This window comes from Bufo bufo, chromosome 3 (genome assembly GCF_905171765.1).
Source record: "Bufo bufo chromosome 3, aBufBuf1.1, whole genome shotgun sequence".
NCBI classification, from domain to species: Eukaryota; Metazoa; Chordata; class Amphibia; order Anura; family Bufonidae; genus Bufo; species Bufo bufo.
In genome coordinates, this window is record NC_053391.1 from 145,488,349 (window position 1) to 145,515,814 (window position 27,466).

A 27,466-nucleotide genomic window follows, 5' to 3' on the forward strand; every position below is an offset into this window, starting at 1 on the left:
CTTGAAGGTAGGCCATCAATAATAAAATCTTGGAATACCCCTATAATGGACATATTATTGATCAGAAGTGGATGGATAGCATTGGATCGTCACCTGCATGGACCAGGATATGTAGAGCTAAGCAGAAGGAACAAAACCTCCTGCACTACTTTACCATATAAGTAAACTGAGTGCCTGCTACTGAATAATATGAACTAAACCAGAGACATCCATCTGTAGACATGACTTTTTTTTGTTTCTTGTCTCTCAGTGGTACAGAGCAGTAGTTATGCTACCCCCAAATGCAACCTTTCAAAATGAAGCCGGACAAAATACCACTGCACGCAGACTATATTGAAAACCCAACAGACCCCATTAGCCAATGAAGTCCATTGGTGTCCGGCACATGCTGGATCCGCTGCTTCCAGCAGAGGTGGGAGGACATGACAGTTAAAGGGAATCTGTGACCAGTGACTTCCCTATCAAACGGTTTGCATAGACACTTAGCTGTGGTTCATCTGATTAAAATGTTGTCTTTCTTTTGTTGCTCTGAGGCTCTGTTAACCAGTTATAACAGTTTTTCTTAATATGCAAATTAGTCTTTTCGTACAATGAGAGTGCCACCGTTGCTCTTGATGCACCCAAGCTCCATTACTTTCTGAGTGCAGTCCCTCCCTCACTGCTTTGCTGTTGCCTGGCCCTGTCAATCAAATCAGCCAGGGAGAGACTGTACACAGAAAGGAATGGAGCTTGGGTGCAACAAGAGCAACTGTGATACCCTCATTGCACCAAAGCACTAATTTGCATATTAAGAAAAAAAGAGAATAACTCGGAAATGGAACATGGGATCTACAAAAGAAAGACAGTGTTTTAATCAGGTGAACTATAGACATGTGTCCAGGGGTGCACCTTGCCTTTCTGCTGCCTGAGGTAAAAACTGAACTGGCACCCCCCATGCCAATTGCTTAACCTAACCCCTATCCTCCAGACCTACTGGTAAAGACATACTTGGAAAACATTACATACAGCACTACAAAACATACAGGGTAATACAGCGCCACATAGCTTTTACATCCAGTGATGTCTCCTCTGATGTAGACGTTCTCTTTCTTTATCTTCTCCATTCAGACCAGACCACCATGATGATTTCTTTCAGCCATCTCTCGTCTCTGCAGAGTTTGACAACTACTTTTCCATCCTTCTCCCCACCCTTTAAACACCCCATCCTGCCTCCTCTAATACTGTGCCCAATCCTATGCTGCCTAAACAGATAATGCCCCTGAAAGTACTATTACCACACGCATAGTTCTCCTTCGATAATTATTAGCACATAGTGCCATAAAAAAAATAACTGTACCCAGCAAATAGTGTCCCTGAAACTTATAGTGCCGTAAACATAGTGTCCTCCAAAAATATTGTGCTAAGCTGATACTGTGCCATGGTGCCTCCCAATTTAAGAGTCCCACCAATAGTAATAATTCTCTGTAGTAACAGTGCACCCAATAGTAATAATGCCCCTCATTTTGCCGCCAAATGTAATAGTGCCCCCAGTAGTAATAATTTCCCCTATAATGTGTGCCTGTACAAAACATGACCCCTTATAATGTTTGCCAGTAAAATAATTCCCCCTTGCAATGTGTGACAGTACAAAAATGCTCCCTTATAATGTGTGGCAGTACAAAAATATCCTCTTATGTGTTCCAATACAAAAAATGCTCTCTTATGACATGTGCCAGTACAAAAAAAGCCCTTTTCGTCCCCCATGTAGAAGAAATGTCCCTATAGTGGCCACCTTAGAATGTGTGCCAGTACAAAAATGCTCCATTACAATGTGCGTTAAGTACAAAAGATGCCCCACTATGTGCCAGTATAAAAAAATGCTCCCTTATAACGTGTGTCAGTACAAAAAACAACCCCCTTTTAGTGCCCCCAGAATTCCTCATAGTGGCCCCCCCTATAATGTGTGCCAGTACAAAAATGCTTCTTTTTACAGCCGCAATGTCCCCATAGTGCTTTCTCCAATTACAAAATAATGCCCCCCACCCCATTGTGGCCCAACGCATGCTGCAAAATAAAAATAATAAACTCAAATACTTACCTCCATTCTGCTGTCAGCGATGGAGTGCAAGACACAGACCTCTTCTAGTCTGTGCCCTGAGCTCTATGCAGCCCGGCTCAGGCTGCGCGATAATGATGACACCGGCCTCTGATAAACTACAGGAACTAGGACTAAAGCCTATTGGAGGAAACGGTGGGCCAGGGAGACATCGCTGCCATGCCCCGTCGCAGCATTCAACTGTATTGCTGTCCTGTGTACAGCGATGTAGATGAATATTGTAACAGATGTCCTGGCACCTGGACTGGGTACCTCCATTGATGGATGCTCCTAGTTCTTCCCGAGGACTCCAAGCACTCCACTCGACACTAAGCACTGCCGACCCCACGAACCACCGCAGCTTGGTTGGGATCTCGCCGACTTCTACCCACCCTGGACCTACGACAAGGCTTCCTTCAGAAAGCGATGCAGGAACAGCTCTTACAAGATCTAGGGATTATACTCTGGAAAGTATAATGATTATAGCAATCCCCAGAGTGTTGTTCTCCAATCCCCCAAACATGAGCCCAGACTTCATAAAGGGTAGAACAGGACATTTAATGAGGCTACATGCCAGCCTTTTATGTAGGTCTTCCAACAAGGGACACTCCCATGGGGGACCTTGTGGAAGACTGAGACAATTAATCAACACAATGGGATAATGTAATCACTCACAGGCAGAAACGACCCATTTTTCCCTTTGTAGAATAATGAGCGGAGGGGAAGGGGTCTCCATAGTTCTTGGTCCATAGTCCATAGGAAGGAGGCTAGCTCTCAGGCCTCTCGAGCAGCCCCAGTGACGGTTCAGTCCGTCACAAATATGTAGAGATGAGCGTTTCCACAATGGAAGCCCTCATTGCCAATGGCTCTTCTGCTGCCTGAGGCAATCTCCTCACCTTCCTTTATAGGTGGTGCACCCCTGTATGTGTCTATGCAAACAGTTTGATAGGGATGTCACTAGTGACAGATCCCCTTAAAGATGGAGGACAGTGAAAGCAACTTCTAGTCCTACAAACTGAAGGCAAAAGCCTGAGACGTAAATATACAGTACGGAGAGAAATACTAGTTTTCTGTTTGATAATTTCCAGAGTTTCACATATCCCAACCACCCAGCCTGGATGGTGATGTAAGGTTTGTGTGGTGCCACTGCCAACTTTATAACTGGAGGAAAAACACATTAAAAGCTCTTATTAACCAAAGTGCAGTAAAACCCAGATCTTAGATTTTTTTTATGTATTTAAAGGGCGTCTATCAACCGATTTGTACCTATGTAACTGACTGAACTGTTTCATGTCCGCTTGGAAGCTGTAAGCACCGCTGCCTTCTCAAACAGTGGACCCCCACTGAACAGTAAAAAACACCTGGAAAACCCCTTTAAACCTGGCACAATGCTTGGTAGGGCTTTCTGTTTGGTTCACATGGCTTCCCCTGTGACATCGCAACCAGTTCTGAAACCTCAGGGACTGGCAGTCAAACAAAAGGGGAGGCATTAAAGGGTTTCTGTCACCAGATTTAACCCTATTAAGCTAGCTGACAGCGATGTGCTAATGTCAGCTAAACCTATCTAGCCTATTCCTACTTTTATCTATGCCCCCGTTACGCCAGAAATCTAACTTTTATAACATGCTAATTAGCCTCTAGGAGCAGGGGGGGGGGGGGGGGGGGGGGGGGGGGGGGGGGGGGGGGGGGGGGGGGGGGGGGGGGGGGGGGGGGGGGGGGGGGGGGGGGGGGGGGGGGGGGGGGGGGGGGCTGGCGTTGTTCCTGCTCCTAGAGGCTCCATTCTCCCACCTTTGTCGCCTCCCTCCAAGTCCTGATTGACAGGGCCAGGCAGTGCTCGCATCCATCTGTCAGCCCTGTGCTCTGGTGAAATCTCGCACCGTTTAGTATTCGACGCAGGTGTAGTGTAGGAAGTTGGCAGCCTGCGAGCGAGATTTCACCAGAGCACAGGGCTGGCAGACAGATGCGAGCACTGCCTGGCCTTGTCAATCAGGACTTGGAGGGAGGCGACAAAGGTGGGAGAACGGAGGCTCTAGGAGCAGGAACAACACCCCCCCCCCTTCCCCGCTCCTAGAGGGTAATTAGCATATTATAAAAGTTAGATTTTTGGCATAACGGGGGCATAGATAAAAGTAGGAATAGGCTAGTTAGGTTTAGCTGACATTAGCACATCGCTAATGTCAGCTAGCTTAATAGGGTTAAATCTGGTGACAGAATCCCTTTGAGCAGTGTAACTGGGGAGCGATGGTGCACTTAATGGAGTATTCCCACCTGAAATCCTGCACAAAAATTTCTGTAAAAAGAAAAAAAAAATCAGAATCCAATGACCAGACTTTTACAAGATAAGGTATGATTATCTTTCGGGTTGCATACCCTACATGGCCGTATGCTTACTTTGGAACTGATTTTAAAAGACCCTTTCTGGTCTTTTAAAATAGCACAAAAAAAAAAAGATTCCCTGCACAGCTTCGTGGGTCAGAATATGACAATAAAAAAAAATTTAATATTAAAACACAAGAAGAACTATATAAATGTCTTATTGCTGTAATTGTACTGACCCAAAGAATGAGCATAACAGGTCAGCTTTACCGTAAAAACAAGACCTACAAAATCATAGAAGTGAACGGAGCAGTGGCCACACTTGTGCGGTGCGTTTCCCATTAATTTTTTATATTCACTTAGTGGGCTCCGTTTAAGAGATAGCTGTGGGTCCCAGAGGTAGGACTCGCAGCTATCAGACATTAGTGGCACCAATGCTCTCGATGACACAACACCTTTAAATGGTTCCATTAGAAAGTACAACTTGCCCCGCTAAAAACAAGCCCTCATACAGGGCTCAGGGGAGGCAAGAAGTAAAAAGCAAAAATGAAAAATCACAAGGTGCTGAATGGGGTTAATGATAGCATAAAAATAGCTGTCTGGATGGTTAAATGGATGAAAGGCAATCATCTCTTAGCCCCAACAGGCTTTGTCTGACTTGAAAGCCAATGGATTAATTTCAAAGGCATTTGGGAGAAGGCTATTCAGTGTAAGCCAACACTGGCAAACACCGTCTTATATAACCTGAACGAATGAGCTGTTACTTCTCCTTCATTAGGTTTCTCAGCAGAATATATCTCATTCCTTTCCTTTTACATATCTATCAGCATATACTCTGTTTTGCTGGAGTAAAAATTTTTTTATTTGATCTCATCTATTATAACACATCGAAGGAAGTAAATGAAAGGGGTATCTCATGAAGACACTCACTTCAATGGGGGTTGTTAAAATCCACAGAAAAGCGACAGACTACGGTATTTGCTGTGGATTTTAATGTGAAGCTGCACAAAAAAACACACAACCACTATAAATAGTGCAGATTTCTATGCATTTAAAAAAAAATAATTCATGCAGATTTTCAAATGGGCACCGTCAGTGTCGAACTGGGGTGCCTTGGTCCCACCAGTGGAATTGATTCTGGGGGCTCACCGTACAGCTACCATAAATGCAGTGGCAGAGCATTGGTTGCCCACCCTCCCAACCTGTGGCCACACCCCCCCTTTTTTTTTTTTACAGATAATGTAGTAGATATTACTTGCAGTCCTATGTAACACCACCACTAAACAGTAATAACACTCTGAGTACAGATAATGCAGTAGATGGGTGTGAGCCCCCAGATTTCAGAACACACACAGTGTAACCTGAAGTCTGGGGCCAGGGTGGACCAAATTCTATATCCACCCTCCCATCACTACAGAACATTCAGGGTAATACAGCCCCATATCTCTTACATCCAGTGACGTCTCTTTGATGTAGAGGTTCTCTTTCCTCATCTTCTCCTTTCAGACCAGACCACCATTTTTCAACCATTTCTCGTTTCTGCAGTTTACTACTTTTTGATCATCCTCCCATCTTCTGGACAAATCATCCTACCATCCCCAATACTGGGCCGCTGTGCTCCCCAATACTATACTGCAGAAACAGATAAACCCCCTGATAATGCTAGTATTACCCCCCGATAACGCCCCCTTCAATAATTATTGGCACACAGTGCCCTAAAATAACTGCACCCAGCAAATAGTGCCCCTGACACTATTAGTGTAAAAATAACGTCCCCCAAAAACAATTTTGGTAAGCTGATACTGTGCCAAGGTGCCCCCACAGTAATAGTGCTCCCAAAAGTCCCACCAATAGGAATACTTATCTGCTAGAGCACACATGGTAGTAATAGTGCTCCTACAGTGCCCCCAACATGTCCCCACTGTGCCCCAGAAGTAATAATGCTCCCATAGTGCCCATACTAGTAATCATGTTCCCTATATACCCCCAGTAGTAATAAAGCCCACCATAATTCCCCCCAGTAGTAATAATTCTCCTTATAATGTGACAGTACAAAAATGCTACCTTATAATGTGTGCCAGTGCAAAAAATACCCCCTTTTAATGGCCCCCAGCTGAGCTAATGTCCCCATAGTGCCCCCATAATGTGCCAGTATAAAATACCCCTATATAGTGTCCCCAGTAAATGCCCCCATAGTGCTCCTCCCCCTTCCTCCTAGTGCCCCCATAATGCACCAGTATAAAATGCCCCATATATAGTTCCCCAGTAGATACCCTCAGTGTCCCCCATAATTTGCAAGTTTAAAGTACCCCTTCTTAGTGCCCCCATAGATGACCCCATAGTACTCCTCTCCCCCTTCTACATAGTACCCACCATAATGTGTCCCAGTATAAAATGCCCCCATAGTGCCACCCAATAATGTGCCAGTAAAAGGTGCCCCCATAGTGCCCTCCTATAATGTGCCAGTAAGAAGTGCCCCCATAGATGCCTCCCAATCATGTGCCAGTAAGAAATGCCCCTATAGATGTCCCCACAGTGCCCCCAATAATGTGCCAGTAAAAAGTGCCCCCATAGTGCCCTCCAATAATGTGCCAGTAAGAAGTGCCCCATAGATGCTCACACAGTGCCCCCAATCATGTGCCAGTAAGAAGTGCCCCCATAGATGCCCCACAGTTCCCCCCAATAATGTGCCAGTAAGAAGTCCCCCCATAGATGCCCCCAATCATGTGCCAGTAAGAAGTGCCCTCCCATAGATGCCCCCCCAATGATGTGCCAGTAAAAAGTGCCCCCCAAAGAAGTGCCCTCCCATAGATGCCCCCCCCCCCCCAATGATGTGCCAGTAAAAAGTGCCCCCCACAGCAGTCCTCTCCTGTATTGTGCCATCTAAAAAAAATAAACACATATACTTACCTCCATCATGCTGGCAGCGATGCGATGCAGGCCTCTTCAGGCCTGTGTCCCACGCTGTACGGCTCAGGCGGCGCGATGGTGTCATCGCTCCGCCTGCACCAGCCTCTGATAGGCTGCAGGCCTAGTGCCTGCAGCCTATCAGAGGAACGGGGAAGGAAGACGTCTCTCCCCTGCCCCGCAACATCCATCTGTATCGCTGTCCTGAGAACGGCGATAGATAACTATAGAGATGAGCGCTTCCACAATAGAAGCGCTCATCTCCCTGTGCCCTGCCGCTACGCCACTGCTTGCTGGTTCGGGGGCCCACCGAGGATTTCCCCGGCTCCCCGGTGGGCCAGTCCAAACCTGGGCACCATCCACACTTTTCACATTTGTTGATGCAGCTTATAAAACCAAAACCAAGAGTGGATTCAAAAAAAGAGGAGTGGTCGTATCAGTCGTTTTACTTTCTCTTTCTTTACTTTTATGATCCAGACGTCGAAAAGTGCACAAAAAATCCTGTGTGGCCATGCAGGGCATTTTCAGTCTCTCTGCAGCTGTCCTGCAGGTCCCTAAGGGTATGGCCACGTAATCAGGTTTCTGCATCAGGAGTGAATTCAGAAAAGAGAAGTGCTATCTGCCTTTTATACTTTCTCCTTTATGATTCACTCCTGATTTTGGCTTCCAAAACTGCATCAAGAAACCTGACCATGTGGTCGCAACCCTAAGATTGCTCGTATGGGATCCACATGCAGATCGCTGCAAATTTCTGGATACAGGTGCGGCTCAGCAGTTAGCGGTGATCCATATGGATCTCTCTACCACACTACATTGAGTATGGTCAGCCATGGATAATTAACATTTTTAAAGAGTAATTCTGGTCACGTTATAAAAATAATCAATATAGCCGATATGCTCAGGCGAGTGATCGCAGTAATGCCATGTTCATGCCAGATGCTGCCTCAACTTTTCTCCACTCTTGGGGGGGATCAGCATGATTGTCTGTTTGTACTGTATTCTTTCTAATGAGTGAATAATGTTCTGCAGATGTGCATAAAAAGGGCAGTTTTACGCTATTTTAGGGCGTTTCCAGGCAAAATGAGAGAAGTGCTTAATGTCCTACATTCTGGGATTCAAATGTCGGGAGATATGCATTTTGCATTTGATGGATTTATTTTTGTGTTCCTGTGATCCCAGATTTCTAGACGTGTATTCTCAAGGCAGCAATCAAGATATGATCTAATGTCCATCTAGGGAATCACCAGGCAGCTGTCTGATACGATCTAAACTGGTTGGGTTACAGGGAATGAGCTAGGTAATAAATGACATATTCTAATTTGACAGATACATAACTATATTCCCTGCTCGGGCTTTACAGCTTTAATTCTGGATATGCTCATCATATTTGTAGTATAGCAATAAGGCAGAGAACGCCTCCCTCAACACTTTTCGTCCATTGTCTGCATTTTTAAGATTGGCCCCTCAATAAATGAAGTTGACAATGTATCGGGATGTACGGTGGTAGACCTGAAATTGTGGTGGTTGGGGGACAGGGCTATTAAGGGTTCTCGGTTTTCTCTACTTTTGACACTGAGGCAGGGGCTTAGCTATAGGGGAAGTAGGGGCAGTGGTTGCTTTGGGGCTCCAACTCAGAAGGGGCCCACCCAAGAGGAAGGCTAAAAGAATTTATTAAGGCTAAAATAATTTATTGTCAGGGCCCCCTCAACAGTATTGTAATATAACATTATATACAGAGACACTGTAGAAAATGGGCTGAGCGGCTGCTGGGCCTCTTGACTAGCCACAGGAATGGAGGTTGCATCCAAAATTTGCTGTGGGGCCCAGTCATTTCTAGTTACGCCACTGCACTGAGGAATATTAGGCTGCTGTGAGGCTCTCACATAAATAGTATATCCTCAAGACCCTTACCTATTAGGAGATGGTAGAATTCAGTGGAAAGGTGTAGATTGCTATTGACGACTGTGGACGTTGCAGATGTAGCTGAATGTTGCTTGGTCTGCTTCCTCCATATCTCTAATAGGTATTTTCTGGGATTCAAATATCTCCAATAGCGTTTTTCTGGTATTTAAATATCTCCAATATGGGTTTTCTGGGATTTAATATCTTCCATATAGCTTTTCTGGGATTTGTTATTGATGACCTATTCTCAGCATATTTTTATCACTATCTGATTGGTGGGAACTACTGGTCCTCCTGCTGATCAGCTGGAGTTGAAGAGGCCTCTTCTTCGACTTGTGACGTTATGTCCATTGGCCTTTGTGCACCTCTGTCCCATTCTAGTGAATGACAAAGGACTGAGCTGCAATACCAGCCACAACTGCAGCGGACGGTGGCCAGGAAGTCTGGGGTATCCCTTGCACCGTAGGAGGTTTTTACAATATATATCCCTCTTATAGAGCAAGTAGTCGTGACGCCAGTTACAGTGAAGCAACGAGGACATGGAGTCCCCTTTATGTATAGTGGTGTTGATACCCAGGGTAGGAATGCCAGACTGGTGTAGGTGGGCCTACAATGTCCCTGAAGGTGTTGTATGCACGTGTCACAGTGCTCCTACGTGGATATCCTTGGATCCCAGACGTGGTCGTCCGTTGCAGTGCAAAGGGGTGATTAACTTGGATTATGGAGGAATAATAGAGTCCAGACTTTGTATCTAGTTCCAATACAGCTTTACTTGAGTAAACGGTAATCCAAACAGTATACAGACTTGGTCTTGGTTTCCAGCAGGCTTTGGCATGAAGTTCCGGCAGGCAAACACTGTCAGCTCTGCTACATCTGAACTTCCACAGCTCTGCTATGTTGGCTGGCTTAAATTGGAATCTTTTCCTTTAGCTTTCTGTTGTAGGCTGCAACTTAGCTTTCTGTAGTCTGACTCGCACTGTAATCGTAGGAAAACTTCTTCCTGGTTTCAAGCTTCCTTAGCTTGGCTTTTAGGCAATGCAAGCCCAAGAGGGGATATTCAACCATTTAGAATTCACAGGCAGGGCCTGTCCGGCAGGGACAAGGCCTGCTTCCTTCCCCAGAAGGGGATAAGCTAGACACACAACCTCTCCCCTAGGGTGTAGGCTGGAACTGACTCCTAACTAAACTAAACTAAACTCCTGCCTCTCTAGACAGAGGAATAGAATGGAGGAAGGGTTCTATTCTATACAATACAGCTATGCCAGAAATGCCGCCATCTTGTGGTAAACCAGGTAATTACATGAACATAAACAGTTTCATAGGAATAAATATGCACATTATTCAGAGACGGAATAAAATACATTCTGATGACATAAGTTAGCATATTGGAGACAGTAGCAAGGTGCAAAAGAGCGGTAATGGCACTCTGGGTCATTACACAACCACTGTACTTTAGTGCATCGCTTGTCTGAGTGCTGGGCGCCTTTGAACAGCTGATTGGCAGGGGAGCTGGGAGTCAAATAAAAGCATTTATTTTTCCATGGTCTATCCCTTTTTGAGAAAAAGTTGCTAGACTAAATAAGACAAACTCAGGTCAGGTTGAACCATATCAGACATTGATGGGATATCGCTAGGATATGCCGTCACCTCTGTTGGACTTCAGAACGGGCTGAAGTGAAGGACAGCACACTGCGCATGCACAGCCTGCTCTCCATTCACTGCTATGGAAGTTCTGAAAATAGCCGCACCGAGACGAGAATACCCCTTTGACTTTATGGCTCTCGTATTTTCCATCCAATTGTATCTATTATCAGGAGAGTTTTGTCAGCTTCAGTTTCTTCATAGGAATTTTTCTAACCACCATAAAGAAAAAATTAACGCTTGCTTTATTGCCCTTGGTCCTAATCTGAAACCTCTGGAACCTATTGAGTTATATGATTCCTTTAGCTGTCCAGATTCCAGAAATGGTTCTGCTAGACAGGAAAGTCAGAACCAGACAGGCGAGATCAGAGGGCGAGCTGGAAACTCTGGATTTTAACTAGTGGCTGAATGACTCACTTGGAAATGGAGAACAGTATCATATTTCTTATTAGTCGGCCACAGTTCTTGTTTTGTGTTTTGTAAGGATATTTTATTTGCATCTTGCCGGATTACGTGCTTTACTTGATAAGACGCTAACCAGTAATGTTCTTATCACTGGCATGTTGGGTACTGAGGTGACACGAGTGCCATCACTGGGTTACCTACAGAGGATGACTCATTAAAGGGGTTAACAGTTGTAGAACCAGATGTCGTACTACTCATTGCTTCTTTGGTAGCTGGTAATAGTGCTGTTACAGGTGACAACACAACTTTCATGACCACTTTTACATATTTGCATGTGCTTTTTCCGTTACTGATAATACAACCATCTGCATCCGTTATGAACGGATCCGGTTGTATTATCTTTAACATAGCCAAGACGGATCCGTCGTGAACTCTATTGAAAGTCAATGGGGGACGGATCCATTTTCTATTTTGTCAGAGAAAACGGATCCGTCATGACCCACAATGCAAGTCAATGGGGACGGATCCGTCTTGCTCCGCATCCCGTGAAGGAAAGAAAACCGCAGCATGCTGCGGTTTGCTCTCCAGTATGAGAACGGAATGCATTTTGGAGCATTCCATTCTGTTCAGTTACATTTTATCCCTATTGACAATGAATGGGGACAAAACGGAAGCGTTTTTTTCCGGTATTGAAACCCTATGATGGATCTCAATACCGGAAAATATTAACGCTAGTGTGAAAGTAGCCTTAAACCGTTGTAAAGCCTGGTTAGCAAAACCCTGGAAGAGAATGTCAACTTTTTGAAGGCTTTGTAACCAATGGGCCTTCTGTCACACATGCCGTACACATTTTTTAATAGGGGCTGTGCAGTGGGTAAATATTGATGACCTATCCTCAGGATAGGTCACCAATATCAGATCTGCAGGAGTACAACTCCCAGCACCCCCGCCGATCAGCTGTCTGAACAGGTAGCGGTACTTGTGCAAGAGCTAATTCCTCATCATAATTATCGTCCCGTTGTCTCGCTTGTAGATGCGGCGCAGTGTAATTAGAACTTCTCGCCCCATTAAAGTGAATCTTAGACACTCTAGGGGAATTTATCAAGATGCGGCCTTTTGAAGTCAGATTTGTTGAAAGGTTCACTAAATTTATCAAAAGTTGTACAATGTTTGATTCTCCGCTATTCCTATCCCAACCCCATAGCTGTTGCCTTTTTACAACTTATTTGGCGTCTTGAGTCATAATTATAAGTCTGTGTATAAACTCATTACCATACTAAACCAGGCCCATTTCTATATCACTTTTCATAAGCGGCGAGGGTGGTGTAAAATGGCAAAAAGTTGCACATTTTGGTGCAATACGGCACTAGCGCCAAAATCTGTGACTTTTATATGCCAAATTGGCATACAAATGTGATAGATTCCATAAGTAATTCTGTCCCCGTTGTCCTTAAAATCATTGTATTTACAGAACGTAAGACCTTTACTTTTACTTACTTTCATGCCCCTTCTATTCTGCTCTTTATCCTGACCTTTCAATGGTAAATGATCCTTCCGCGAGGGTTGTGCTATTTTCGACAGCAAGAATCACCCTGCCATTCATACCATCAAAACACCATAACCCTAACCAAAACCTGTGGGACCTCATTATGGTCTCTCAGTATGAATACAGCACAGCTGTAAAGAGCAGAAGCCATGCCACTAGTGTGAACAGAGGTTTTGTGGGCACCTTTTATTTTATTTTTGTTGGAAATGTAGGTTTATTCCTGGATTAATGAATATTATTAATATAAACCAGAACTTACTTGGAATGGCCAAACCTTGATTTGTCATTTTAAGGTCGATATTTCCTCCAGTAGAGCATAGTGCATGGTTAAGGACTGTAGCTTACCTTTTCAGAAGCAGATGGGGCCCTCTTGAGGCAAACTTGTAACTCAAGTGTCTTTTTATTTTTGCAGCAAAAGGAACAGAGTCAGACCCTTCAACTTCTGGTAAGTTTTCTATGTGAGACAAATTTTTACTATGTAACCATTTTACTACATTGTATCAAATACTGTACGGTAATTATTATCAGTATTTTAAAGTGTAACTGCCATTCTATTTTTATTTTTGTGCTGTATAGGGGCACTGATACTGACTGTTCTGTCTTCATACACGTTCACACAGTGTGCAGTCTGACATTCAGCATAAACCATTCCTGTCTTCCAAATAGGAGGACTGTTCTTTGTAGTCTAACTTGTTTATTGGTAAAACAGGATTGTTAATTGGTAAACTACAAGAATACAAATAGCAAGTATAAGTATAAAGTATAGATAGCATGTACTATAACATTTGCATTAACACTGAAGCATATGGTAAAATGGCTGCGTGTATACATAAGATTACATGTCTAACAGTAGTAACAACTCCCTGAGTAACAATTACAACTAGCTGAACAGCTCTGCATAACATAATGCTCCTGAAATGAAGATAGATCTCTCACCAGATATGCTTATACAAGGATGGTAGAGTTTAAGAAGGAGATATGCAAAATGACAGCTCTGCTGATGTGTCCTGGGGACTGGAGACTTTTCTTTCCCATGATGCTTTGCACTCCCACAATGCAGTGCACCACCCACAATGCAGTAGTATTGTAACAGGAAAAACAAAGTGTAATACAATTTAACACCGCTAGATGGTGTTATAACCACACTAACCACTTGAGAAATACCAAGACTCTGGCAGAATGAACTAGAATCATTTTCTAACCCTGCTGGGCAGAACACTGACCATTTTAGTAATATACTTTAATTACTGAAATCATACATTTCTATTAGAAAAAATATCTCTAAAGTGGCCCATTTTGAGCCTTAACAACGCTCCTCTGTCTTCTGTTTGCATAACACAGTCAGTGTTAGCAAGTCTCCACAGTTATGTAAACAGAAGACAGAGGAGCGTTGCTAAGGCTCAAAATGGGCCACTTTACAGCTATTTTTCTAATAGAAATGTACAGTTCCAGTAGTTAAAGTATTTTACAAAAATGGTTAACATCACTGCCGCTACACATTACAAAAATAAAAATAGAATGGCAGTTACACATTAAGATTTGCAACTACTGCAGCAATAGTGTGTACTTTGTACAGAGGTCCTCCACTTTTAGGTGCACTTACTGGACCCATGATCTATCTCTTTTGCTGCCCTGATAACTTCCACCTAGCCTCATTCTGTACCAAAAGCTGTCAGCAAGTGTTCAGTTCCCCTACAGCACCGCCACAGGTGAATTGAAAGGGTTTTCCGGGATTTTAATATTGATGACTTGTCCTCAGGATAGGTCATCAATATCATATCGGCAGGGGTCCTGCCTGCTATCGGCATCGATAGGTCATCAATATTAAAATCCCGTTCGTTCCTGACAATTTGCCCGTCCAAATGTTCCACCTATCACCTGCTTGTTCATCGGGCGATCCTGACGTTCGTGCAGGCACACAAATTTCTGGGCAGCAGATTGTGCTGTCTAAGCAGTGATCTGCTGCCCAGAAACAATGATTCTGTATTGGGACAAGCAATCACTATAGCTATCCCTCTCCTTCACTGAACGAGCAGCCGACTGGAAGGAACACTTCCTTCCCAACAATCGGCCGTTACATCGGGACATGTAGACCTGCCTTTAGCGGCTATTGCCACTAACCCTTCTAATCCAGATGCACAATGAGTTTGGAACTAATTATTATGAGGTAAATTGCAAAGGAGGAATGGTAAGGCTTAGAGGTGATAATATACCATTAAAAAAATCACTTTTACCCTGAACTTGCTAATTCATGGTAGCTGATTGTACTCTTCATTTCCTATTATACCGGATTTTCTTCTTCTCCTGCTTTGCTGATCATTTGGCTTTCTGATCATCTTCTACAACCATAGATAAAGAAGTGTGCAGTACTGGAATCTGTTCTTCATTGCCCCTTTTAGCTTAAATTTAGATATACTGTTCATTCAAATATGGATTCCTTACACTGTGTATGGGCACCTTTGTGTGGATAATGGCACTTTCTACTGCCACATGGAATTGCCATGCCGAGTTTGGGATGCGGCTGCCTGTGACCAAGTACTGCACGGCCGTACAAGCCACAACAGCAGCTTAACTAATTTCTAAGGGCCACATGGTGTAGCCATTACCAGCGAAGACAGAAGAAACAGTGCGGGTGTAATTAGTTAATAGGATGTAGCTGTGGCTTATACAGCTGGGCGGTACTTGGCCGCTGGCAGCATCCAGATCTCAGCACGGCCAGTCCGTATGGTCGTACCAGAATAATACATCTAATATATATATAATATCCATGTAAAATGTTTTGAATGAATATGATCATGGAAAACCTCCTTTCTGGAGAAAAAAATATATCCTTAAGGCCTGCTGCACACGACCGTATGGTTTTGCATTCCGTAAAAAACGTATCCGCAAAAAATACGGATGACATCCGTCTGCATTCTGTATTTTAAGGAACGGAACAGCTGGCCCCTAATAGAACAGTACTTTCCTTGTCCGTAATGTGGACAAGAATAGGACATGGTTTTATTTCATATTATCTGCATCATCCATTTGTCCAGTGGTACATTAATAGCAGAATATTTCTGACCGGACGTTTCGGTCACGATGGACCTTCATCAGCGGTCATATTATCTTCATCCAGCGCCCTAGGAATGCCTCTACTCACCTCACAGATAATATGACCGCTGATGAAGGTCCATCGTGACCGAAACGTCCGGTCAGAAATATTCTGCTATTGATATGTACCACTGGGCAAATGGATGATGCAGATAATATGAAATAAAGCTATACTTTAATTGCAAAATTTCAACCTGAGTGCCTCAATACTTTATTACTTGGATGACGGCCTAACAGCCCTTGATTGGCATCAGGGACATTCCTGCGGTTCCTCACTTTCTGTCATGGTCTTACCTTCTTGCTGTTCTCCTTCGTTTGACATGTGCTGGCGGCCATCTTGGTTTCTGGGTTTCTTGTAGCCTTCCACCCTGCGGCTCCTCCTTCCCACTGGGAGGAGCTGGATGCCTAGCTCATATATATAGGAGGTCTGTGGCTTCAGTTCTTTGCTTGGTCCTCTTGTGTTCACATGCTTCTAAGACTGCTGCTGCTTCTGGTTCCTGATCCTGGCTTCGTCTGACTACCCTGCTGGTTCCTGATCCTGGCTTCGTCTGACTACCCTGCTGGTTCCTGATCCTGGCTTCGTCTGACTACCCTTCTGGTTCCTGACCTCTGGCTTCGCAAAGACTCTGCTCGGTTTCACCATCCGTTTGGACTTTGCTTTACAGCTTTATTTTCAATAAAGCCTTCTTATTTTCACTCATCTCTTGTTGTACGTCTGGTTCATGGTTCCGTGGCATTAGGACCAAGCCATGAATTCTGACGGTACAGGGCCATCCTCGCTACCCACGCTGGTTGCCAGACTTGATCAGCAGGATCACCTGTTGGGTCGGTTCGCTGTGGCGTTGCAAACCCTGCTTGAACGCACGGCTCATTTCGCTCCCGTTGCCGATGGGTCGGTTGTCGCTCCTGGGCTCGCTCCTACTGCCGCTCCGGTTGTTGCGCCAGAGTCTACCCCGACACCTGTTGTTGCGCCTGCGGTGTTTCGGGGTATGACCGGTTCTGCCCCTCTTCCACAGCGCTTTGGGGGAGAGCCAACTCAGTGCCGAGGTTTCCTTAACCAGGTGGGCATTTATTTCGAGTTGCTGCCACATGCCTTTCCCACTGAGAGATCAAAGGTGGGCTTCTTGATCTCGCTGCTCTCGGACAAGGCCTTGGCCTGGGCCAGCCCTTTATGGGAGAACAACAATCCGGTGGTTGCCGAGTTTTCCGGTTTTGTTGCTTCTCTTCGGAAGGTATTCGATGTGCCGGCTCGTGCTGCCTCTGCTGCGAAGCTCCTTATGTCCATCAGACAGGGTTCACGATCCGTAGCTGAATACGCCATTGAGTTTCGTACCCTGGCAGCAGAGGTGGGCTGGAATAATGAGGCTCTGGTCGCTGCTTTCTCTCATGGTCTCTCGGATGCCTTGAAGGATGAGGTTGCAGCTAAGGACCTACCAGTTGAGCTCGAGTCTCTTATTTCTTTCCTGATTTTGATTGACACCAGACTCAGGGAGAGACCTTCCTTTAAGGAGAACCTGCGGAGGTCTTCTAACAGATTGGTGCCTACGTTTGCTGTCCCACCCGTGCCTCCCTCTCCTCCCACGCCTCCTGGGGATGACTTGTCTGGGGGTGAACCCATGCAGCTGGGGTTTGCTCGCCTGTCCGAGGGGGAGAGGGCACTCCGGAGACGGGAGGGCCGATGCATGTACTGTGGTCTCGGTGGGCATTTTCGGTTGGCATGTCCGAACCGTCCGGGAAAACGCTCGTACCTGAGATCCTGTCGGGGGCAGATCTTGGGTGGAGTCTCCTCGTCCCCGGTTTCCCGTGTTGACAAACCACTGATCACTGTTGTCCTCTCCTGGGTCGGGGGCTCGGTGACGACCCAGGCGTTGGTGGACTCTGGTGCTGGTGGTTTGTTCATTGATAGTGTGTTCGCTGCCGCCAATTCCATTCCTCTGCAGGCTCGAGGTTCCCCACTGGCTCTTGAGGCGATAGACGGCAGACCCCTTCTGCCGCCACACGTGACTCATGAGACCCTTCCAGTGGGGATAGCCATTGGTGCCGTTCACAGAGAGTCGGTCTGCCTCCAGGTTATTTCGTCTCCACACTACTCGGTGGTCTTGGGGTACCCCTGGCTCCAGAAGCATAATCCGACTTTCGATTGGAGATCGGTCGAGATCCTCTCGTGGTCACCGCAGTGTGGGGCTAGTTGCATCCATGGGTCTGTCAAGTTGCTGTGTACTTCCTCGGACTCTCTGTTGCCTCCTGAATACGAGGAGTACCGGGATGTATTCGATAAGGTGCGCGCGGTTGCCCTACCTCCGCACCGCCCATACGATTGTGCCATAGAGTTACAATCTGGTGCCGTTCCTCCTCGTGGCAAAGTCTATCCACTGTCGGTAGCGGAGAATGAGGCCATGGAGGAGTACGTGAGGGAGGCGCTTTCACGCGGACACATTCGCAAATCTTCGTCCCCGGCAGGGGCTGGATTTTTCTTTGTGAAAAAGAAGGGCGGTGAGTTGAGGCCTTGCATCGATTACAGGGGTCTCAATCGCATCACGATCAAGAACGCTTACCCGATACCCTTGATTTCCGAGCTGTTCGATCGCCTTAAAGGGGCCACGGTCTTTACCAAACTCGACCTGAGGACGGCATATAACCTGGTAAGGATCAAGGCGGGCGATGAGTGGAAGACCGCGTTTAACACCAGGACCGGTCATTATGAATCCTTGGTTATGCCCTTTGGGTTGTGCAATGCGCCCGCAGTCTTTCAGGAATTCATCAACGATGTTTTCCGTGACCTGTTGCAGCAGTGTGTGGTGGTCTATTTGGATGACATCTTGGTATATTCTGAATCCATGGAGGCCCACATTCTGGATGTCAGACGAGTGTTGCAACGGTTACGAGAGAACAAGCTGTTCGGTAAGCTTGAGAAATGCGAATTTCACCGATCCCAGGTAACCTTCTTAGGTTACATCATTTCCGCTGAGGGGTTCTCCATGGATCCTGAGAAGGTTTCGGCTGTCTTACAGTGGCCCCAGCCCAGTGGTCTTCGTTCCCTGCAGCGCTTTTTGGGCTTCGCCAATTATTATCGGAAGTTCATCAGGGACTTTTCCATGCTGGCCAAGCCTCTCACGGATCTGACCAGGAAGGGCAGTAATTCCCAGGTCTGGCCGCTCGAGGCCATCCGAGCTTTTGAGGCCCTAAAGTCCGCCTTTGTGTCGGCTCCGATTCTGTCGCATCCCAACCCTGGGTTGCCCTTTGTCCTCGAGGTGGACGCGTCTGAGACGGGAGTAGGCGCCCTTCTGTCTCAGCGTAGAACACCAGAGGGTCCTCTGCTTCCTTGTGGGTTTTACTCCCGGAAACTGTCTTCCGCGGAGTGCAACTATCAGATTGGTGACAGGGAGTTATTGGCCATCGTGCAGGCCCTTAAAGAATGGAGGCACTTGCTCGAGGGTTCGGTGGTTCCGGTTCTCATCCTGACGGACCACAAGAATCTGACCTACCTTTCTGAGGCCAAGAGATTGACACCACGTCAGGCCAGATGGGCTCTGTTCTTGTCACGTTTTAATTACGTGGTCTCCTACCTACCCGGTTCCAAGAACATCAGGGCGGATGCCTTATCACGGCAGTACTCCGAGCTGTCCAGGGAGGAGTCGATTCCGACTTCGGTCATACCTCCGAATCAGATCCTGGCCGCCATTCGCACCAGCCTGACCTCTCCCCTGGGTGAGCAGATTTTGGCGGCTCAATCTGGTGCTCCCTCTGGGAGACCCAACGGCAGATGTTTTGTGCCTGAGGAGTTGCGCACTCGGTTGTTGCGAACCTACCATAACTCCAAGACCGCGGGGCATCCTGGAAAGAATCAGCTGTCCTGGGCTGTTTCACGTCTGTTCTGGTTGCCTTCCCTACGTTCCGACATCGCCGCATATGTAGCGGCATGCTCCGTTTGTGCCCAGAGTAAGTCCCCTCGGCACCTTCCGTTGGGCCTTCTGCAACCCATAGCCACCGGGGGCGCCCATGGTCACACCTGGGGATGGATTTCATTGTGGACCTCCCTGCATCCCGAGGCCATACGGTCATTCTCATGATTGTGGATCGGTTTTCCAAAATGTGCCACTGTGTTCCTCTCAAGAAGTTACCCTCTGCACAAGAGTTGGCCACGATTTTTGCCAGGGAGGTCTTCCGGTTGCACGGTTTGCCCAAGGAGATTGTGTCGGATCGGGGGAGTCAGTTTGTGTCCAGGTTCTGGCGCGCCTTTTGCTCCCAGTTGGGGATTCATCTCTCCTTCTCCTCGGCCTAACACCCTGAGTCCAATGGGGCCGCAGAACGATCCAATCAGGCCTTGGAGCAATTCCTTCGTTGCTATGTCTCCGATCACCAAGACAATTGGGTTGACCTCCTGCCTTGGGCTGAGTTTGCCAGGAACACGGCGGTGAACTCTTCCTCTGGGACGTCTCCCTTCATGGCCAATTATGGGTTCCAACCTGCCGTGTTACCGGAGGTATTCTCTCCCCAGGATATTCCGGCTGTGGAGGATCACCTTTCCGTCCTACGTGCTTCTTGGGTACAGATCCAGAAGTCCCTTGAGGTCTCTGCGCAGCGCCAGAGACTCCAGGCTGATCGCAGACGAGCGCCTGCTCCTTCCTACCAGGTCGGAGACCGTGTATGGTTGTCCACCCGCAACCTCAACCTTCGAGTGCCCACCCCAACTCCGCCCCCCCCCCCCACCCCCCCCCCCCCCCCCCCCCCCCCCCCCCCCCCCCCCCCCCCCCCCCCCCCCCCCCCCCCCCCCCCCCCCCCCCCCTGGCGCCTCGCTTTGTTGGTCCCTTCCGAGTGCTTCGCAGGGTAAACCCGGTAGCCTATGCCCTTGCGCTTCCTCCTGGCATGCGGATCTCCAACGTGTTTCATGTCTCCCTGTTGAAGCCACTGGTGTGTAATCGTTTCACTTCCTCGGTTCCTCGGCCTCGTCCGGTCCAAGTGGGCAATCGTGAGGAATATGAGGTGAGCAATATCCTGGACTCACGCCTGGTCCGCGGTCGGTTGCAGTTTTTGGTCCATTGGCGTGGTTATGGTCCAGAGGAGCGTTCCTGGGTTCCCTCCGCAGATGTCCATGCTCCTGCCTTGCTCCGAGCCTTCCACGCACGCTTCCCTCAGAAACCGTTTTGTGCTCCGCGGAGGAGGGGCCCTTGAGGGGGAGGTACTGTCATGGTCTTACCTTCTTGCTGTTCTCCTTCGTTTGACATGTGCTGGCGGCCATCTTGGTTTCTGGGTTTCTTGTAGCCTTCCACCCTGCGGCTCCTCCTTCCCACTGGGAGGAGCTGGATGCCTAGCTCATATATATAGGAGGTCTGTGGCTTCAGTTCCTTGCTTGGTCCTCTTGTGTTCACATGCTTCTAAGACTGCTGCTGCTTCTGGTTCCTGATCCTGGCTTCGTCTGACTACCCTGCTGGTTCCTGATCCTGGCTTCGTCTGACTACCCTGCTGGTTCCTGATCCTGGCTTCGTCTGACTACCCTTCTGGTTCCTGACCTCTGGCTTCGCAAAGACTCTGCTCGGTTTCACCATCCGTTTGGACTTTGCTTTACAGCTTTATTTTCAATAAAGCCTTCTTATTTTCACTCATCTCTTGTTGTACGTCTGGTTCATGGTTCCGTGACACTTTCCTAAAGAATAGACGTGTTCTATGTTTGAACGGAAATATGGAAACGGAAGGCATATAGAGTGCCTTCCGTTTTTTTTGCGGATTCATTTAAATACGGTCCGTATACGGAACGCAAAAAACGGAATGTAAACGGAAAGAAAAAAAACGTTCATGTGCAGGAGGCCTGTCCTCTTGCACAGGACCGTATGTCTTTTTCAGTATTTTGCGGTCCGCAAAGAACGGATCTGCAAAAAATACGGATAACGTCCGAGTGATTTCCGTTTTTTGCGGAACGGAATAGCTGGCCCCTTATAGAGCAGTACTATTCTTGTCCGTTATGCGGACAATAACAGGACATGTTCTATCTTTGAACGGAACGGAAATACGGAAATGGAAGGCAAACGGAGTACCTTCCGTTTTTTTTGCGGATCCATTGAAATGAATGATTCCGTATACGGAAAGCAAAAAACGGAACGGAAACGGAAAAAAAAAACGTTTGTGTGCAAGAGGCCTAAGTGTCCTTATTTTTCTAAACCGTCCAAGTGAAAACCTAGATACTAATGAGGGTAAATGATAGATACTCATAATGTTAATGGGCAATCTGGTTGTATTTGAAGATGTTTCGTTGGCAGTCTACTGCTTATGGCACATTCAGTTGTGATCACACTAGGCTGTCCATGAGAAATAAAACCTTCATAGGGCTCTGTTGATTTACTGTGCATGGGCTGTGAACTTGTTTTTTTTTGTTTTTTTCTGCAGAGGAACAGTATGAGCATAGGATCAGCTCCAATGAGCGTCTTATTGTACACGTGTTTAGGAATGTTAGATCCGTGTTCCTCAACTCCAGTCTTCAGGGCCACTTGCCGGTCATGATCTGAGAATATCCCACAGAATGAAGACCTGAGGTAAGTCCTCAAGGCACTGACACTGCAAGTGGGCCCTGAAGACTGGAGTTTAGGAACATTGTGTTAGATGACCCATGTCAAGCTTTCCACCAGTATAATACATGTCTGTGATCACAAAAGGGTCATTTCTACAGATCAGAAGCCTAACACTGGACATGCTTAACTGAGGCATATAAGCAGCAAATCCTCTGCAGACAAACTCTTCTTCAATATGATTTTGAGTTGGAAGAAATCAGCATAAGGGCTCGTTCCCACGAACGCCCGTTGCCGTATTGAGGACCGCATTTTCGGATCCACAATACACGGGCACCGTTCCGTGTTCATTCCGCATCACAGATGCGGACCCATTCACTTCAATGGGTCTGCAGATCCGAAGATGCAGAACGGAAGCACTACGGAGTGCTTTCTGGGGGTTCCGTTCCGTGCCTCCGCACCGCAAAAAGATGGAACATGCTCTATCTTTTTGCGGAACGGAGGGATCGCGGACCCATTCAAGTGAATGGGTCCACGATCCCCATGCCGAAGGGCCACGGTCGGTGCCCCTGCATTGCAGACCGCAATTTGCGGTCCACAGCACGGGCTTCAAGCGTTCCTGTGAACGAGCCCTAATCATGCAGAAATCTCTCTGCATGTATACATTCATTGAATGTATAATGCATGACACCACTTCGAACCTGAACCTTTAAATTTATAAATCTAGTAGTCTATGGTGGTATTATGAGAGAAAAAATAAGCACCACCCAAGGTTACCAGGACTGAGGGGACAAGTAATTCCTCTTGCCCGTGAATGTAAAAGGGGAGGTTCAGGTTTTAAAGGCGTTATGCTTTTTGATTGTTGCTATTGTTGGATCGTAAAAGTATCTTTGTGTCTATATCTGGTGACGAATGTCTTCTGTCTATGTGGACACCTTCTGAGAGGGTGTTGGTTTTGGAGTGTATAATGAAACCACATTCCTCCTTAGATTCCTGGTTGTTAAAACCCGTATTTCTACTGGAAACCTATAGAATCTGTCACGTTGAGGACGATGTATAATACACTCTAAAAGCATCACGTGCTTCTGATCTTGTTTTCTTCTGTCTCCTTAAATTTCTTTGATTAAGATGTCGCAATATATCTAATTGGGAAGTAAAACCTATTAAGTAGAAGCATAAAAGTGCAATGGGGTTTTTTTTTTTGCTTCGAATCTCAGTTGTCATTTGGCACATTGTGTACTAAAAGGTTACGCACAGGTGTGGGCTGTCTTGCAGAAATTCTGTGCATTTCCACACCAAAAATGGCATGTGTTATTTGCAGTTTTTGGTGAGGATTTGATGCGGTTTTGCGCCAGATCTCAGCCATGCGTTGAAATGGTCGAAAAGAAGCGCACAAAGTATTGACATGCTTCATATATCAAAATCCGCAGGCAGGTCGATGTCCACATGGAAACGAAAAAGCAAAGTGTACATGGGATTTGACTGATCTCATACATTTTGCTAGCACTGTATTACACTAACCAAGAATCCATGCGGAAAAAACGAGCGTAATCCGCAGCGTGTGCAGGTACCCTTACTACCCTAATCCATTCATTATCTAGCATTAACCCCTTCCCGACTGCCCTCTGGGTATATACGTCCCGTGTATATACACGTGCAATAATAATATAAGAACTCCAGCAATAGCGTTGCAAAAAAGGAATCTTTTAATAGACATTTGCGGCTGTGTACAATTCATGACGTTTCGGCCCGATATTGGCCTTCATCAGACCAAAGGTGCATTCTTAGACAGTGCGATTGCACATTTACACAGACGCCTGTATCCTGGATATCCACCCCAAAGCGCCAGAAGTCTGATGAAGGCCAATATAGGGCCGAAACGTCATGAACCCGACTTCCAGCGGCAAACGGACGGCAGAGTGCCACGAAGTTTTGCTTATATATATATACACGTGCAGGCAGCACTTTAATCCCAGAGCTGATCAGCGCTGGGATTAAAGCTCCTGCTCCTGCAATCTAGCAGGAACAGGTCGGGTCCCAGCTGACAGACAAAGCGGGGACCCTGAGGAGAAGACAGGAGCGGTTTATTACCACTTCTGCCTTCTGTGCCGGCAGAAGATCAATGCAGGAGCACAGGGGGAGAGCAGGAAGCGTGACCGCTGGGGGTGTCAGGGGCAGGAGCAGAGCTGCAGGGTCTAAGGAGACCCTGATCAGCTCTGCCTGTATGTAATGCCCCCACAGGGGGCTGTTTTTCCCTGTAACTGGGGCTCATGTGGATCCCCCAGTTATAGTGGAAACAGTGAAATAAAAAAGTATTTCAGAGGTCTTTTAATGATCTTCTGAGGGACATATTATTTGCCAAAAATAAATTAAAATATAAGTAAAAAACCAAAATACAAATAAAAAAATTTACAAGTTATATATTAAAACTATTGTCACAAAATATGGAACCCATTGCAATAATTAATTTTTATGTCAGTTTTAAGATTTAAGAAATAAAAAGCTATAATTAAGGGTACTTTCACACTTGCGTTTTTCTTTTCCGGCATAGAGTTCCGTCACAGGGGCTCTATACCGTAAAAGAACTGGTCAGTTTTATCCCCATGCATTCTGAATGGAGAGCAATCCGTTCAGGATGCATCAGGATGTCTTCAGTTCAGTCATTTTGACTGATCAGGCAAAAGAGAAAACCGTAGCATGCTACGTTTTTATCTCCGGCGAAAAAAACTGAAGACTTGCCTGAATTCCCATAGGAATGTATTAGTTCAGAATACCGGAATGCCGGATCCGTCCTTCCGGTCTGCGCATGCGCAGACTGAAAAAAAGGTGAAAAAAAATAAATGCCGGATCCGTTTTGCCGGATGACACCGGAAAGACGGATCCGGCATTTCAATGCATTTTTTCGACTGATCAGGCTTTTTTAAGACTGATAAGGATCCTGATCAGTCTTACTAATGCCATCAGTTGGCATACGTTTTGGCGACGGAACTGCTTGCCGGATCTCTCTGCCGCAATTGTGAAAGTACCCTAAAAAGGATTACTTTTTTATGTTTACTCTCATTTTATTAAACAAAAGTAACATCCAGATACATAGGCTTCAAATCAACTAGTACATATACATTCCGAATCACAGTCTATCCGTGATAAAACAAGGCATAAGGTAGAAATATATTAGTTATAGTGACAGCTATTGCAATTCTTTAGATGTCAACAGAAATAGCTAAATCCACATTGTAAACCAATAACGTATAAAATAAAGAAAAGAAGTGGAATGAAAAAAAAAAGGGGGAAATAGTGTAAGGCCCCTTTCACACGAGCGAGTATTCCGCACGGGTGCAATGTGTGATGCAAACGCATTGTGCCCGCACTGAACCCGGACTCATTCATTTCAATGGATCTGGGTACATGAGCGTTGGTTTTCATGCATCACTTGTGCGTTGACGTGAAAATCGCAGCATGTTTTTCAAGCAACGCAGGCCCCATAGAAGTGAATGGGGCTGCGTGAAAATCGCACCCGCAAGCAAGTGCGGATGCAATGCATTTTTCACGGAGGGTTGCTAAGAGATGTTGTTTGTATACATTCCGTTTTTTTATCACGCGCGTCCAAAACGCAATTAAATCGCATTGCACCCGCGTGATAAAAACTGAAAAACTGAACGCGATCGCATACAAGACTGAATGAACTTGCTTGCGAAATCGAGCATTTTTCACTGAACGCTTCCGCAACGCATCCGGACCTAATCTGCTCACGCTCGTCTGCAAGGGGCCTAAGTGTTTTTAGAGAGAAATGAGGTGAAGGAATGAAGGGCAGGGGGAGGAGGTAAGGAGTCTTTTATACCAACTCCCTTCGCTAATGCCTAGATGACACACTCGCCTCAGTCCCATCGATATATGATAATGCCACAATGTCAGTTTCTTAACATCACTTGGAAAGCTCTCCCAAAAGCCTGGAGAACTCTGTGGAGTAAAGGAAGAGAGAGAGAGTTCCATCTAGTATAGAACCTGTCCCCCAGATCATGAGAGTATGCAATCAGTTCTTCCATTCTAAATAAAATGTCATAAAAAGAATTACTTTTTTTTATAAGAATTAGCTGTTTTCCTCCAATTAAACCTAAAACAAAAAAAAAAAAAAAAATTCTAATAAAAAGTCTTAAGAATCAAGTAACAAAAAATTGCAAAATTGATTTTGGTAGTCAAACAAATCACCACGTGCACAAAATCACAAAAAGTTGCCTGGACATTCAGGCCTTTTTTAGGCCCGGTGATGAAAGGGTTAGGCTACTTTCACACTAGCGTTAATATTTTCCGGTATTGAGATCCGTCATAGGGTCTCAATACCGGAAAAAAACGCTTCCGTTTTGTCCCATTCATTGTCAATCGGGACAGAACGTAACTGAACAGAACGGAATGCTCCAAAATGCATTCCGTTCCGTTCTCATACCAGAGAGCAAACCGCAGCATGACGCAGTTTTCTTTCCGTCCTGACACAATCTGACACAATCGCAAACGGATCCGTCCCCCATTGACTTTCAATAGAGTTCATGACGAATCCGTCTTGGCCATGTTAAAGATAATGCAACCGTATCCGTTCATAACGGATGCAGATGGTTGTATTATCAGTAACGGAAGCGTTTTTGCTGAACCCTGCCGGAACCAGCAAAAACGCTAGTGTGAAAGTAGCCTTAAAGGGATTGTCTCATCATAGACAATGAGGGCATATCGCTAGGAGCCTATATCGAAAACTGAGCCCCGCACCCATGCGCGGCCCCCGCTCCCATTCATTTCTATGCGGCTATTTTCGCCGACCCCATAGAAAATGAATGGAGGGCGGCTGCGCATGAATGGGTCAGGATTCAGTGCGGGTCACATCACGCATTCGTGTGAAACGGGCCTTAGTCTACAAATAATTGCCCCATTTATGCCAGTTCCATTCCGATAATCAGACGTATGGTATCTCACCCTTATGGCAGGGAATGTAGTTTTATTGGTATCAGGTGCGATCCATAAGACTCTTGAGTTTGATCAATCAACTTTGTTAGGAATTAGGGCTCGTTCACACGAACGTGTGATGCCCGTTGCCAT

General features: G+C 46.1%; 1 protein-coding gene across 8 annotated transcripts in view; it reads left to right on the forward strand.

The window, feature by feature from the left end:
• The window catches only part of ADGRG2 (adhesion G protein-coupled receptor G2), a 146,581-nt gene that overhangs the window by 43,266 nt on the left and 75,849 nt on the right, over positions 1–27,466 (forward strand). For all 8 annotated transcript variants that reach the window (XM_040423689.1, XM_040423682.1, XM_040423685.1 and 5 more), the window contains exon 4: positions 13,204–13,236. In XM_040423689.1, coding sequence (XP_040279623.1) covers positions 13,204–13,236 — 33 coding nt within the window. The remainder of the gene's footprint in view (positions 1–13,203; positions 13,237–27,466) is intronic.